The 15,455-nt window shown below is 37.6% G+C and overlaps 1 protein-coding gene across 6 annotated transcripts in view; it reads left to right on the top strand.

Moving 5' to 3' along the window:
• Window positions 1-15,455, top strand: part of SCAPER (S-phase cyclin A associated protein in the ER) — a 163,810-nt gene that overhangs the window by 36,301 nt on the left and 112,054 nt on the right. For 5 of the 6 annotated variants that reach the window (XM_054213745.1, XM_054213747.1, XM_054213750.1 and 2 more), the window contains 8 exons: window positions 5,717-5,979; window positions 6,412-6,654; window positions 8,175-8,345; window positions 8,834-8,909; window positions 10,020-10,137; window positions 10,475-10,586; window positions 11,052-11,192; window positions 13,620-13,775. In XM_054213745.1, coding sequence (XP_054069720.1) covers window positions 5,717-5,979; window positions 6,412-6,654; window positions 8,175-8,345; window positions 8,834-8,909; window positions 10,020-10,137; window positions 10,475-10,586; window positions 11,052-11,192; window positions 13,620-13,775 — 1,280 coding nt within the window. The remainder of the gene's footprint in view (window positions 1-5,716; window positions 5,980-6,411; window positions 6,655-8,174; window positions 8,346-8,833; window positions 8,910-10,019; window positions 10,138-10,474; window positions 10,587-11,051; window positions 11,193-13,619; window positions 13,776-15,455) is intronic. The other variant, XM_054213746.1, reaches the window with a different exon arrangement.

Genomic DNA, 15,455 nt, shown 5'->3' with positions numbered 1-15,455 from the left:
ATTTATTTTCTGGATGCATAATTAAATTAGGTTAAATCATCATATCTCATTTCCCTCGTTAAACTTACTGTTACCTTCAATATTCTAATGAATTTTTAAGAATAATAATATTGTCTTTCATGCTTGAGTGTTTTCTACATCACGAAACGTAGTCTAGTCTTATTATCTGACCAGTTTGTGGCAAGAGAAAAGATTGGTTTAGTAGCAGTAGTACACAGAGGCAATAGCCTAGCATGAAATGGATTCCCAGTTGCTCGTGGCAAGAGGTGAGATAGGTGATACAAGTTTAGAGTGTGTATTAATACCAGAAGTAGGTGCTTGCAATTAGTGTAATTTTTTTATTGTTTGTACAGAGAATCATAGAATTGTCAGGGTTGGAAGGGACCTTAAAGATCATCCAGTTCCAACACCCCTGCCATGGGCAGGGACACCTCCCACTAGATCAGGTTGCTCAGAGCCCCATCCGGTCTGGCCTTAAAAACTTCCAGGGATGGGGCTTCCGCCACCTCTCTGGGCAACCTGTTCCAGTGTCTCACCACCCTCATGGTGAAGAACTTCTTCCTAATGTCCGATCTGAATCGTCCCATCTCTGCTTTTAATCCGTTCCCTCTAGTCCTACCAATACCCAACATCCTAAAAAGTCCCTCACCAGCTTTCTTGTAGGTCCCCTTAAGATACTGGTAGGCCACTACAAGGTCTCCTCGGAGCCTTCTCTTCTCCAGGCTGAACAACCCCAGCTCTCTCAGTCTGTCCTCATAGGAGAGGTGCTCCAGCCCTCTGGTCATCCTCGTGGCCCTTCTCTGGACACGTTCCAGCACGTATGTCCATATCTCTCTTGTAGTACATAATTTAGGAGAAAGGGCAGTCAAGAACATGTAAACTTCTCGGAAATAGCAAACGTTTTTTTTTCTGATGGTGCACTTGAAATCTAGTTTTATTAATTATCTTTCCTGTATTAATTGCTCATGTCGATAGTTGTGAATAGATATTCTTTGTACTGTAGCTAAGAGTTCAGACTTTGCAGGACATACAGTGCTCTAAAGTAACTGTCCTGGTTTGGGCTCAGACATGCTGGCACCTGGTCTTGTGGAAGATGTAACTTCTGCGTGTTGAGAACAATGTCATCACAGACAGCAAAGGACAGTTTATTCCTGACTGGGTTGCGAATTCTTAAGCACAATTTGTGTTGAAAATTTTGTATTAATTTTCTTTTTTTAATTTTTTTTTCCCCTCTCTTGTAATTTTAAATGACCATTAAAAGTAGTCTGGCAATTAACATCTCTAATTAAAGTCTCTCCTGTTAACTCATCAGCTCTTGTTATGGTTTGTAAAATTACTACTTGTTGCACCACTACGGTTTCTTCATGTGTTTTTTTATTCATTTATTTTATTGTTCTGGTTTTCATGTCTTCTGCCCTGTAACTGTGTTTGAACTGAATTCATGTTTCTAGATTTGCTTCGAGATTCTCAAGTAATCATGGTTTTACAAAATGCCTCTCAGATCTAGTAATACTACTTTAGATTTAGAAAATAAAATAGGGGCTGAAGTTTAGTAGTGGCTGGGGAAGGTCAAATAGGCTTTGGTAGTATATCACTTGCAAGTAAATTTTTAAGAAGGGACACTCATCTCCTGAGGAGAACTCCTAAGAGTTTTTGCACAAGCTTGCCTAGATTTATTTTATTGATGTTGCCTGTAGGGCTGCTTGGCCAGTTCTTCCAGATGGAGTAACTTCGAAAGAATAAGGGCCCTGGTGGCTCTGAGGGCCTCAAGATAACAGATGGCTTGTCACATCCATGTAATACAAGAGCAAGGAGGGACAGGGAAGTTCAAGTGAAACTAGAGAATGATCAAGGTAGTCAAATGAATTATTCATTAACAAAACTCTGGGAGTAATCAAACCCAGCATGTGATGCTTTGCATGTGGAGATGGCTACCGGGCTATATGAAAACAATTCCAGGCAATGGGGAAAGAAGTGAAGGAAGGGAGGAAGGGTGATGCCCTACTGAGTATTACTTTGCTTCAGGTTAGGAACTGTGTGATCTAATGTCAATAAATGTATTGGCTGTGCAAACTTTTTGTTATAAACATGCCTGGAAGTGATTGAATACTAAACTGATAAGTGAATTAAAATGAAAAAGTAACTCTTTTTGCACAGCTACTTGTCAAATGGCATAAAACTGCTAAAACTGATTCCAGATATTTCAACAGTCTGAATCCGTGTTTGCATTAAAAACTGTTTTCTATTTAAAGAATTCGCCAAACAATATTCTTTCAAACACAAGTATTTCTGTGCTGTTAAAATAATTGGATGAGTCTTGAATTATAATTATGAATCTGAGAGTGAACAAATACAAAATAAATATTGAACAGGTATGACTTTTAGTAAAAGATTCGTTCTTATTGTAGTGTAGTAAGTGTGATTATGGCATTGCTATGCTCTGAACAATTTTATTATGATTAATGCTATCATTTTAGAGTACTAAGAATTATGCCGTGAAACAAGAAATCAACTAGGCAAGGCAGGCAAGAATATTTTTTTTTATTGGTGGAATTAACTTCAGTAGATATTATTAAAGATATTAGTAAAAGTAGAAGATATTAGTACAATTATTATTAAGTTATATATAAGATTAATATATCTTATTATCTAGATGATAGTAAAATTATCCTTACATAGTAGATACTACTAAAGGGATCTGCTGATCTTTTTTAACGTAGAAAATATGCCTTAAGAGCTGACTTCAATTTTTGGAACAAATACAAGTGAAATCTTTCAACAATATTGTTTTGCAAATAATAAGAAAAAGGAATCGCAATCCAAAAGTCTGCTTGCTGCAGTAAAGCAATAGATGTTTTTTGGCTGATTTCAGCAGGCTTCTGAACGGTGTCTTTGTTGTCTGCATATTACTTGCCAGAGAAGTGTTTTGGCCGAATTTTATCATAAGCTATATACAGCAAAATCTTTTTGGTCCTACCAATTACAAAAGTGAGTGGGGTAGGAGCAGCTGTGATATACAAGGCGCCTAAGCAGGCCTTGTCCCGTGTACCGCAGGGCCATATTCTACCCAGGCTGTGTGCCTCGAGCTTTCTGCAGTAAATCTGTTTGTGATTCTTGCGGAATTGAAACCCTGTTCCCTAGAGTATTGTTGGAGATAAGATTGTCTCTGAGAGGGTAATAACATGTTTCCATCACTTGGTCCTGTAGGTAATACGATTTTTTCCATATAAAGATGAAGAAATAAAAATAAAGCCAAAGTTGCTTACAGGGGTCAAATGGAAAGTGTGGTAAAGCAAAAAATAAAATCTGTATCTTTTCGACTGCCATTCACCTCTCTAATCAGTGGTGCATACTGAAGCATGTGCAAGTGCACAGAAGGGGAATGAACACAGAAAGGCTTTTTGCAGAGGTGTGCTGTCTCTGGTTACTCTCAGTAATCCGAAGAGATCAGCTATAGTCATTCACACAAAGTTTTGGAATTTTGTTTACTTTAAAATGTACATCAAATTTTCTACAGTAAAAACAGTTTCAACAGTAAAATATCGAATCGAATTATCTTTTTGCATCTGTCATATTATCAATATTGTTAAGGTTTGTGAACAATTTATAGTTATGTGAAAACAGCTATTGCGTGAGCTGCTCAGCTAAGATAAATTTCATTACAGTCCTGTTAACTTCACTGGTAACCCATGATTAACACCAGCCACTGGTCTATGCTGCTGTGTTTCATCCTGAGATGTTAAAAGAACCCAGTAGTTAAATGAGCACTTAATGTTTCTAAAATACTAGATGCCAAGGGTAGCGAAGTATGCAAGTACCATTAGTTCTGGTTTGGGCCAGTTTACTGGTTACTGCTGATGTGTCAGTCCAGTAGGTACAATAGTTTTATCTTTTACCTAAAATAATCGTAATTTTTATTGACAGTCCTGTGACCGTGGCGCTGCACTGCTTTGTAGCGTAGCGCTTCTGGTGAAAGTGGTGGTACCAGAATTTGAGTTGCCAGAAACACATGCCCTGGAGGGAAATTTAAAAAGTCTCAAGGATTTTTGACCATGAAAATTAGAGTTGAGATAGGTCCTTTTTATGTACTGTAAATTGCTTTAAAATAAACGTACATGTTCTGAAAGGAAGAAAAAATATTTTGTTCTCTTATCTCCTTATGGGTGTGTTGACCTGTATATAGATGTTATGGGCAGTCCATAAAGATGGTTCACTTCTGGTAACCTAACCATCATGTGTTCCTACTGAAAGCAGGCAGTAGTTTTAGAGAGCATAACACTTTTATCTTTTTTTTTACACCACTTTATATCTTGCTTTTAAAAATCAGATCTCTAGAAATGCAAGTTTTAAGTCCATCTTTAAGTTGGTAACGTGCAATTCATCATAATATACAAATCATTCAGTTTTCTCACCACCACTTGGGTGTTCCAAATTATGTTATTTGACAACTAAATAGACTCATATTTATTGCTGTTCATATTTATGTTAAACTTGAATGTTTGAGTTCTGATCTTTATGCCTGAGCTGCAGGACCATCTTTGTTAGTAAAAGCTTTAGAACCCAGAAAATGCATCTTGTTGTACAAGTTGTTTCCTATTGTAGATTGTTTTTTCCCCTCTGTAAAGCAGGCAATTTAGTGTTGGTTTTCGGATTCTCTTCTCCTCCAGGTAAAAATAATCACCCTTCTCTTCCCTTTATGTGAACGATCCTAAAAATAGATGATGCCAAAAGTATATCGGAAAATACTGTGCATAGTTAATTTTTGAGTTTTTTGCAAGAACTTTTGTTCAGCAAACAGACACACATGAGTTTACCTTTCACACTTGTGATTTGTACCATCTCAAAAGAATCACAGTCATTTCAAGATGTATGGGAAATTATGTACTGGTATTAAGTGCTGGCCACAAAAATGTTATAAATGGAGAGTAGGGTTCACCTTGATATTCTAGAAGTCTGATCACACTGAAACCTGATACTTTAGGCAGACAAATGTAACTTTAAAGGGTTTTTAGGTGTGTACCAAGATTAGATATCAGAAATGTTGATCAGCAAGTTGTATTTAACAGCTATTTAGCCATCACAGTAAACTGAAGAAAATGACTCTGTTTTCTCCTTCAGTTTGCAGTCCCGTTGTAGCGATATTTTGCTATTTCCCGGAATTCAGGAAAAGAAATTTTCCAGAAGCTGACACTGATGGGTGTATTTTTGTTATCAGAATGAAAGAAATTGAAAAAGTAAAGAAAAAATTTCTGGAAGAATAGTAAGCCACATTCTGGACAACACCTTCCACACTAAGACCTACCGTTATGTCCGCAATTTGCATTTTCAGAAAAGACCTCTCGCATTACTGTTGCTACAAAGAAGAATTAGAATGTGGTTGCTTTGTTGTGCTTTACCACCTTGTGAACTAGCAACACAGGCACAAAACCCTTAAGTAAACGTTGCCGTTTTTCACATGGTTTTGTGTATGAGCAGCTTAGCTTCTTGAAGTAACAGGTCTGGTCCCATGAATAGTTGTTCAGTGTTTGTGGAACTGATAGCACTCCTTGAAGTAAAAAGCTTTGCTAAAAATATTTAATTTATTTTCTTGGTATTGATTTTTAAAGAGAACATTTTTATCGTGTAACTTCTGTAGTGCTGTAATAAAATAGTTGTTTATGATACTTCTATTTATAAGTCTTCCTTTCTGAAAATGGGTGTTTTATTTTTTATGTAGATCGAAAGGATGCAGAGGGCTGGGAAACAGTTCAGCGTGGAAGGCCTGTTCGATCTCGTTCCACAGCTTTGGCAACAAAAACTCCTGTAGCTGCAGAATCACAAAAGTCCAAAGGTGATAGTGACAAAGAAAATGTCATTTCACCACCAGCAGAGAATAAGTGTGGGAGTTCACTCACTGACAGTGATGCATCCATAAGCACGGAGCTTGTACAGAAAGATCCTTTCCATCAGTCTGATGGTCCTCTTACTGAAAAGACTCAGGTTGGTAGAATTTTGAACCACACTCTAACCTTAAATCTTGAAACTTTTTCTTTAGAGCATTTTCTAAAGGTAGTGTTGTCTAGAGTTTTTATTCACTAATAATGGCTATTTCAGTTGCATTTATGGAAACACATTAAGAGATTGGCACAAATAGGCGAGTTAAAAATCATGAGATGAACCATATATTTTACAATGCTGTGTATGGGTTTCCCATGTTTTCCAAAAACTCAGCATTAGGCGCATCTCATACATAGAAGATTTCCGGGAGAAGGATCCAACTTCCGCAAGGTTTTGAGCAACTGAAATACATGTGGTGTTATTTGCATTGCTCACTGTGAGGTCGCCAGGTGTTTTGTTAAAATCCTTTTGACTCTAGTGACTTTAAAAATCAGTGTGTTACATTTTGTTAATTTTGTCAATGCTACTTGTTAGTTCACAGCACACGCCTCAGAAGACAATGGGAGCACTGGCACACCATTGCAAGGAGATTCCTCACAAACGGTTTCTGAGATGCCTCCAGTTCTCACAAATACTGACTGTACTTCAAAAACTGTGCAGATTAATGAAGCTTCCTCCCTAAGCACTAATACTACAGACCAGCATCAAACAGAAAAGGCTAAAACTGAAACTGAGATGGATCCGTCGGATATTTCAAATGTGAGTGCTGCCAGATTGGTAAGAAATCTTACAAGATTTCTGAGTAAATAATAAATATAAGCCTTAGTTTTCTCATTCTGTGTTGCACAGTGTTCATTGTTAGCCTGCTGTAGAAACTGTAAAGTCTATAAGGTACTTGCTGTAGAAAAAATAATTTGTTGCACAGGTACTTTTTGTGATAGAATTTAATTCCAATAAAGTTTCTGAACTTAAACTAGAAATATACAAAAGTGTTACTTGGAATAAAGAGATCTGTGCTCTCATTACTTTTTTTGGATATATGTCTGCCATAATTTTTCATTTCCTTCCGCTATCAGTTGTTTTAAGTCAGGCTCATTGAATTTTGCTACTTATTCAGACTGGAAACACATGGGATATCAAAATTCTGTTAGAAACAAATGTAGACCTCTGCCTTTTAAGACCAGCTAAACTGCTCTCTTGGATCTTTCTATACAACTAGCAGTTTGGATGAATGCCATTCTTAAGCAAGAAATGTGAAGTCAGTATTCTGTTTTCATGTGGCTTCCCGAAAAGAATGTCCTTTATTGTCTGTTGAATTCATCAGGTTTCAAGGTGTGTCTGTTTTACTGGGTTCTCTGAGCGGAGAATTGCAGTAATGCTACGTAAAATCCAGGTTATGCTTTAGGTTATGTTTTGTTTTATTTTTTTCAGAAATCAGATTAAAATTCTGATTTGCAGTTGTTTTCCTGTAAATCACTTTCCCTTTATCATCTTTTACAAAGTGGACTTCTGCTAGGTAATTTCCAAGTCAAGTATCCGTTTGTTTTTAGAGATGATTTCTAGTATCTCATCCACTAACATTGTTTCCGATTCTCAGTTATTAACAGTTCAGGACGCTGACAGTTTGGTGGGATCTGTATCTTCTGTGAGCGTATTGCTACTCCTGATTAGATTGCTTTGAACACTGATTTGTGTATTGTGGCGTATTGTTTGGTAGCTGGAGTGGAAATGAACCAGTTAATAGTGGACATCAGAGAGGGCGAAGACAATCAGTCAGCATGTTCAGGCTTACATTCTTGCCTAACTCTCTTGCCGTTGTGTAGCCTGAGAATCTGTTGTATTAATTACAGAAAAGTTTCCAGATACAGTTCATCTGCAGATCCATTTTCATCTTTAAATAATGCTTTGGACCATGATTCCTTTTCTGGAGGTCACAGCAGGGCATGCCATTAATGTTTCGGAGTGTGCATTGCTTAGTCCGTAAGACTAGGTATTTAAAAAAATAATTAGAGAAGAACTGCCTTTGTTGCTTTTAATGACGGTGTTTGTGTAATAATGTTTTGGAATGATGTGAATGAGAATTAATTTCATGTTTCACGTAGCTATTAAATGAGTTAATAGTTGCTAACAGTTTTAGCAGGGTTTATATTTCAGTTACCTACGCAAAATATAGCAGTAAAGGAACTACAAGTAGTTAGAAGTTGAACAAAATGTATAATTCATATTGACTATATGGTAACCGCTTTTTTGCACCTGCTGCTGATTTGGGGTTTTTTCTGGTTTCATGTTTCCTACAGTCTATGGCAGAAGTCCTTGCCAAGAAAGAAGAGTTAGCAGATCGCCTGGAAAAGGCAAATGAAGAAGCCATCGCTAGTGCTATTGCAGAAGAAGAGCAATTAACTAGAGAGATTGAAGCAGAGGAAAACAACGACATTAATATCGAGACTGACAATGATAGTGATTTCTCTGTGAGTGTTCAATTTATTTTAAAGTACCCAACTTCAAGCGGTCTTTGATGTTAGCAGAGTATGAATACGGAATTTGTTAGTGTTTGGTTTTGCATTACTGTAGCCTGTTTTACATGCAGATAAAGTAAATAGTGCCATGTAATAGTTATGCCATACTGTCTAAGGTATATTTAGTCTTACCAACCTCATTAGCACTGTGCTGCTGAGTGGTACAAAGTCCTCTGGTGTTGCAGTCATTCTGCTGCCTGTTTTTGTGTGTGAAACTGGGAGAGCTGGGACTTGCTATTTTCATTGCTACCACACAGGAGCTACTCTCGGTGCAGCAGAAGTCTCCGTCTCTACTGTCAGAAACAGCATCTGTTTTTGAGATGGCGAGTTCAATTTGGAAACATTGCTGAGTATCACTGAGTTGGCACTGTTTAGTGTGTGTGTGTACACCTGTGCATTAAGGTTTATGTTTTTACTGTCTGGATCATATTACGTTTCAGGCTGGTATGGGCAATGGAAGCATATCTTTCTGCGGTTTGTCTATGGACTGGAATGATGTTCTGGCAGATTATGAAGGTAAATTTTCATGTAGAATCATAAAATCATTTAGGTTGGAAAAGACCCTTGGGATCATCGAGTCCAACCATCAACCCCACTCTACAAAGTTCTCCCCTACACCATATCCCCTAACACCACATCTAAATGACTCTTAAACGCATTCAGGGATAGTGACTCCACCACCTCCCTGGGCAGCCTATTCCAGTGTCTGACCACTCTTTCTGTGAAGAATTTTTTCCTAATGTCCAGCCCAAACCTACCCTGCTGCAGCTTGAACGCATTCCCTCTTGTTCTATCGCTAATTACCTGTGAGAAGAGACCAGCACCAACCTCTCTACCGTGTCCTTTCAAGTAGCTGTAGAGAGTGATGAGGTCTCCCCTCAGCCTCCTCTTCCTCAAACTAAGCAGTCCCAACTCCTTCAATCACTCCTCATAAGATTTATTCTCCAGGCCCTTCACCAGCTTCATTACCCTCCTCTGCACTCGCTCCAGCACCTCGATATCCCTCTTGTATTGAGGTGCCCAGAACTGGACACAATACTCAAGGTGTGGCCTCACCAGTGTTGAGCACAGGGGGACAATCACCTCCTTACTTCTGCTGGTCACACTATTTCTACTAGAAGCCAGGATGCCATTGGCTTTCTTGGCCACCTGGGCACACTGCTGGCTCATATTCCATATATTACTGTGCTTATGTTGAAATGGCAGCACAATGTAGAAAAATGCCCATTTTACTCATGGCTAGTTAAGGTTTCAGAAGATCCCCCTAACATCTAAATACTATTTCAAGTGATGTAATTTTTTATGTTATTTCCTTAGGAAAGATGGACTTGGGTGTTCAGACCGTCTCTGTGTGTCTTTGTTCTTCAGCTCTCTTCCCCCATCTCTATATTAGAATTTGAAAATTTGTCATCTAGTTTTGTCTTAACATTTCGATAAAAGCGTAATAAAATCATTAAGCATTGAAAATGCACAGGGATTAGAGATACTTTAGTCTGTTTGCACCTTGCTCAGGCTTAAGAGAACCCATTTGGGAGAGAACTTCAAGAGGAACTAAGCCTTATTAATTGCACTTCTCCCAGAAAAGTGTGTTTAAATTAGTTAAGTCTCTGTTTTCTTTATGTACAGCTCGTGAATCATGGCGCCAGAGTAATTCTTGGGGAGACAGAGTGGAAGAAGAGCCTGCACGTCCACCTGGGCATGGAATACACATGCATGAGAAACTGTCGTCACCGTCACGCAAAAGGTTTGAGAGTTGTTACCTGTCTTGATTAGCTGGTGAAAGCAAGCAACCAAACTCATGGCTGCCTGAAACTGTTCATAAATCTACTTTCTTTAATTCTGTGGGTGGAAAGTGTTCTAGAAATCAGTATATTGTTTTCATAATGAACTAAGCTCATGCTACGTTGTCCAGTAAATAAAGATGTGAAGACTAGCAGAACACTATTTACATTTAGGGGAAACAATTGCCCTCCAGTGGCCTGTTGGTTTTCTCTTACTGAAAATGACATGGATTTGTTTGCAACACTGTCAGTTAATGTTGTCTCACTTGCTTTTGCTCTGCTTTTGTCTTTTATTAAAAGAACAATAGCAGAATCCAAAAAGAAACATGAAGAGAAACAAATGAAAGCTCAACAGCTGAGAGAAAAGTTACGTGAAGAAAAGACGCTGAAGCTTCAAAAATTAATGGAGAGGGTAAGCTTTCTATAATGCAAGGGAGCCGGTCTGCCGCATTTCAGAAAAGCTTTTTTTACCACATAGTCTAGAAATGGTAAGAGATTAAAACTAGCAGTGCAATGAAATTTTCCTCTGAGTTCATGTAGTTTTCACAGATGGCTCACACATCACAGGTATTAAAAAAGCACTGCTGCAAACCGTGAACTTCTGTGAGAGTGTTGCTGACGTACTATACTGACTCACATTCAGGGGAGGCACAATAAAAGTAGAAATGTGTTGCATGTTTCCAACATAAATGCTAACCTCACCAAACTGAAGCAGTTAGCAATCCAGTGTACTTTGGGTTAAACTTAATGCAGGCTTTGTGTAGGGCATCAAAATCTTTTATTACCATAAAGAAAGCTTCAAATATTAGAAAATTCTGAGGAAAATTCAGACCCTGTTTTCAGTTACTGCATCAGTAATGAATTTACTCACGTGTAGGAGAAAGATGTACGGAAATGGAAAGAAGAATTATTAGACCAAAGACGCAGGATGATGGAGGAAAAATTACTCCACGCAGAATTTAAACGTGAAGTACAGCTACAAGCAATTGTGAAAAAAGCACAAGAGGAAGAAGCTAAGGTAAGTTATTTTGTTTTGAAGGGGAACTATTTAATAGTTTTGCTTGTATATGTTTTGTGTACCTCAGAGTGTTCATGAGTAGGTTGTGAAGGCTGGTGGAAGTTAGATATGAACACGTGTGAACCATGAAGCGGATAAATGCCTTTAGTACTTTAATATGTAATTTTGTAAGACAAGCACTAGATGAATGCTTTTTGGTTTGTCTTATTCAGATTACTTTGATAAACACTGTCGTGGTTTAACCCCAGCCAGCAACTAAGCACCACACAGGCCCTCGCTCACTCTGCACCCCTGCCCTGGGGGCATGGTGGGGAGAATCAGAAGTGTAAAAGTGAGAAAACTCAGGTTGAGATAAAAACAGTTTAGTAGTTGGAAAAAAAAAAGTAATAATAATAGTAGTAATAACAATAATAAAAAAATGTAATGAAAAGGAAAATAACAAAGAGAAAGAAATATCACCCAAGAAAGACAAGCGATGCAAATGAAAACAAGTGCTCACCACCAGTCCCCAGTGCTCAGCCAGTCCATGAGCAGCAGTCCCGCCCGCCAGTCTCTCCCCTAGTTTTATTGCTGAGCACGACGTTATATGGTCTGGAATGTCCCTTTGGTCAGTTGAGGTCCGCTGTCCTGGCTGTGTCCCCTCCCAATTCCTTGTGCACCCCCAGCCCACACCCCAGCCCCTTGTGCTGGTGGTGGGTGGTGTGAGGAGCAGGAAAGGCTTTGACTCTGTGTAAGTGCTGCTCAGCAATAACTAAAACATCCCTGTGTTATCAACGCTGTTCCCAGCACAAATCCAAAACATAGCCCTGTACTAGCTACTGTGAAGAAAATTAACTCTTATCCCAGACAAAATGAGAACAACAGAAATGAAATATTTTATTTTAAAGACTGTTTTTTCCCAAGTAAAGATACATGCATCTACTTAAAATTAAAATGTTAGATTATATAATGAGCATGATCCCAGCTGTGATTGATGCAGCTGTTCATCAGTATTATTTAAGAAAAGCACAACAAAACTGATTTAGCTTTTTTACTTAGTTGCTGTTTCTGTCTCTTGGATTAAAATGATTTCTACATTACCTAATTCAGTGTAACGTGCCTTCATTATTATTTCATTACACCGGTGTGACTTCTATAATCATATTAACTAAATCACACTTGCCATAATTCCCCAGCTAAGCAGATGTTTCAAGTACTGTGCGTGTTTAACTGTGTAAGATCTGCTGCCTCTTGAGGTTCTTGTGTGCTGGAAATAAAGGTTAATTGGGACAGAAGGCTTTAGAGAAACAGCTAATGAGCAGTATGTATAGCTGAAGACCATGGTAACTGTTGCTGCCCAGTTGGTTATCTAAATTCCCAGTGCTTACTTGTTTGCTGAACTGTGAAATCCATTCTGTAAATGGATTCTAGTCAGTAAACAAAGCTACAAATATTATCCCACCACCTTTGACGTGATCCGTTGTTGTCTGTCCATGTATCTTCTCTTTGCTCATTTCTTTTGTGGATACAGACAGAGCATGAACTTGGAGTACAACGAAAGAATTTCTGTTTCAGTCGTAGGTTTGAGTGTATTATAGCTAATACATTTTTATGATTTTCCTCAACTTGAATTCTATAATTTTGATTTTGTTAAATCAAAGTTAAGTTAAATTAGTTTTTCACATCCATGTAAGTTTCGAAGGACTTTGCATTTAAAAGCCTAAAGTTGACAAGAATTTTATTCAACAACTTTGTAGCCAGGACAAAATATTGAATACCTTCATGAACCTAAGTAGTAGAAAAGCATATTCTTTGATATTTTTAGTATACACATTAAAGTACTTAAGTTAGCCTTTTCATTTTATTTTCTTTTTTTATTCTTGTGTATTGCACTGTCCTGTGGTTGAAAAAAATAATATATATGTTTGTGAAATAGGCTGTACTGATAAGAAATATTAAGACAACGAGCTTGTTCATTTTTTTCTTATTCATAGTATGTAAAGTTTCACTTTTTTATTCACTAAGTACCCATCTATTTAAAGTTAGATCAAAAGACTTAAGTATTTTAGTGATTTATCCATCTGGGTCTTAGCATTCCACATTTTGTGAATGAGAAAATAGACTAATGAAGTCTTGTTGCTGAGAAGACTGGGAAGATTTTCCTGGCATTTACCCAAAGCTTTTCTGATACAATTCAGTTTCTCTTTTTTCATATTCCATGCGCTATCCTCTTTAAAAAAACAAAACAAATAAACAAAAAACAACACTCAAAACAACCAAAGCAAACAAACCAACAAAAAAATCAAAACCTTATTTTAGAACTTGATAGTTTTCCAACCCATTCTGGAGAAACGTCCCACCAGTTTAATTATCAAATGGATAATGAATGAAGAATGAAACTTATTTTAACATTTCAGATCTTTTCTTACATTTTCTGGTTATTTGCAGGTGAATGAAATTGCATTTATAAACACCTTAGAAGCTCAGAACAAACGTCATGATGTGTTGAATAAACTAAAAGAATATGAACAACGCTTAAATGAATTACAAGAAGAACGTCAACGAAGACAAGAGGAAAAACAAGCACGTGATGAAGCAGTTCAGGTATAATATATCTGTAGTTGCAGGGGGACAACGAAATACATATTTGTTTTTCATTTTGGCTGTGCAGTCTTTGTTGCTTTTTATCTTACTTCCTTTGTTCAACTTCAGAAAAGTATAACATGTTTCTTTATAATGTTTCATCAGTGAGAGAGAGAAAGGTAAGTCTTAATGCCTCTGTAGCAGAGGTGTTGTAGATGCTGGATGGATAATTCATGCCTGTCTTAAGCTTTTTTTTTTTTAAAAATATTTCTTACTCCATTATAAGAAAATCCTTATGTTTTGGTAACACTTAAAACTTTGAGAGAGGAAACAGAAAAATATACTCTATCCTGTGCCTACTGTCGTAATTACAATACTTCTTACAGGATCAGTGAAAACCACAATGCAAATGTGTTTGTGTTCCTGGAATCCTGTTTTTTGTGATTTTGTTGTTGTTGGTTTTTTTTAATACAGCATTCCAATACTAAGTTTCCTCAGCCTCACACATCCACTTTTTTTGGCACAGTTCTCTACATCAGAATCTAAAACATAAGTTTTCTTCTTACGTGAACTCTTCCTCCCTCTCCAGATGTACATCAGGTCACCACAGCTGTAGACCTCCTGTGAAACCAGATTCTGCCAGAGCTTAGTACTTAGCGTTAGCAGTGGGTTCTGTCCCCTTGTTGAAAAATGGGGCATGTTACTGACTTCAGTGGCTCAGAAGCCGTAGTGACACAGAAGGTACTCCAAAGGTGCTGGATAAAACCCTTTTTGAGAGAATATATTATTAAAAGTTTCTGGTTTTCCGAGGGTTGATCGCGCAATCAGTGAAAAGTACCCTTCCAGATTGTCTATGAAAAACCTCCCCTTGGTGATCCTGTTTTTTATAGTTACTCGTACTCACTTATTCTATAATCGTGGAGTCCCTTTCTGGGATTTTGGGTATTTTTAACTCTTTCTTGTCTCTACTGTTTTATTTAGTCCTTTCCTGGGTTGTGTAGTCAGTAGGCTTTTCTTAGGCTGGTAGTTGAACTAGAGCAAACACTGCAGGCAGCTTTTAGTACTAAATCCCACCCACTTACAACCACACTGTTCTGTCCATGTCCTTTCTGACAGACCAGGGATCAAGCTGAAGCTTTCTGCTGTGTTTTTTCTGTGCACAACTTGCTTAACAGTTGAGCAAAGCCCTGTATTTTGAGGTATGCTGTAGCTTTCCCTGCTGTCCTCTATAAAACAGTGTGCATTCCCCTCACAGGGCAGCTTTTCCTGCGTTGTTGTGGAGCTGGACCCACTCCCACTGTAATAATAATGTTTTTAGCAGTTAGTATAACTACAAACAAATAATTCCACTTCATTGAACTGAAATGCATCGCAGGAGTTCTGGCCTATAAGTATGAATTAATTTTATGGAAAAAAAAACTTCCTCAAACACTGGAAGAATACGTAACTTCTAAGCATAACTAGTTTACTTTTTCTGTAACAGTGATGGACTATTACTGTACATGGAATTGAGTAACTTAAAATCACAAGGATTCTCAAAATGGTATAAAATTTTGGTATCTATGGAAACTGGGCTGCTTCTGCTTATCTACCTGAACCTTTGTCAGCCTCAGATCCATTTGATAAAATCTACTTGCTTTTTCCTGACACCAAATTTTGCAGATTCACCTTTAAACCCTTCCTGCCATCCAGCTTATTTTA

This window comes from Rissa tridactyla, chromosome 9, assembly GCF_028500815.1.
Source record: "Rissa tridactyla isolate bRisTri1 chromosome 9, bRisTri1.patW.cur.20221130, whole genome shotgun sequence".
NCBI classification, from domain to species: Eukaryota; Metazoa; Chordata; class Aves; order Charadriiformes; family Laridae; genus Rissa; species Rissa tridactyla.
Note: the sequence above shows the minus strand (reverse complement) of the source record. Positions and strands in the feature narration are given on the sequence as shown.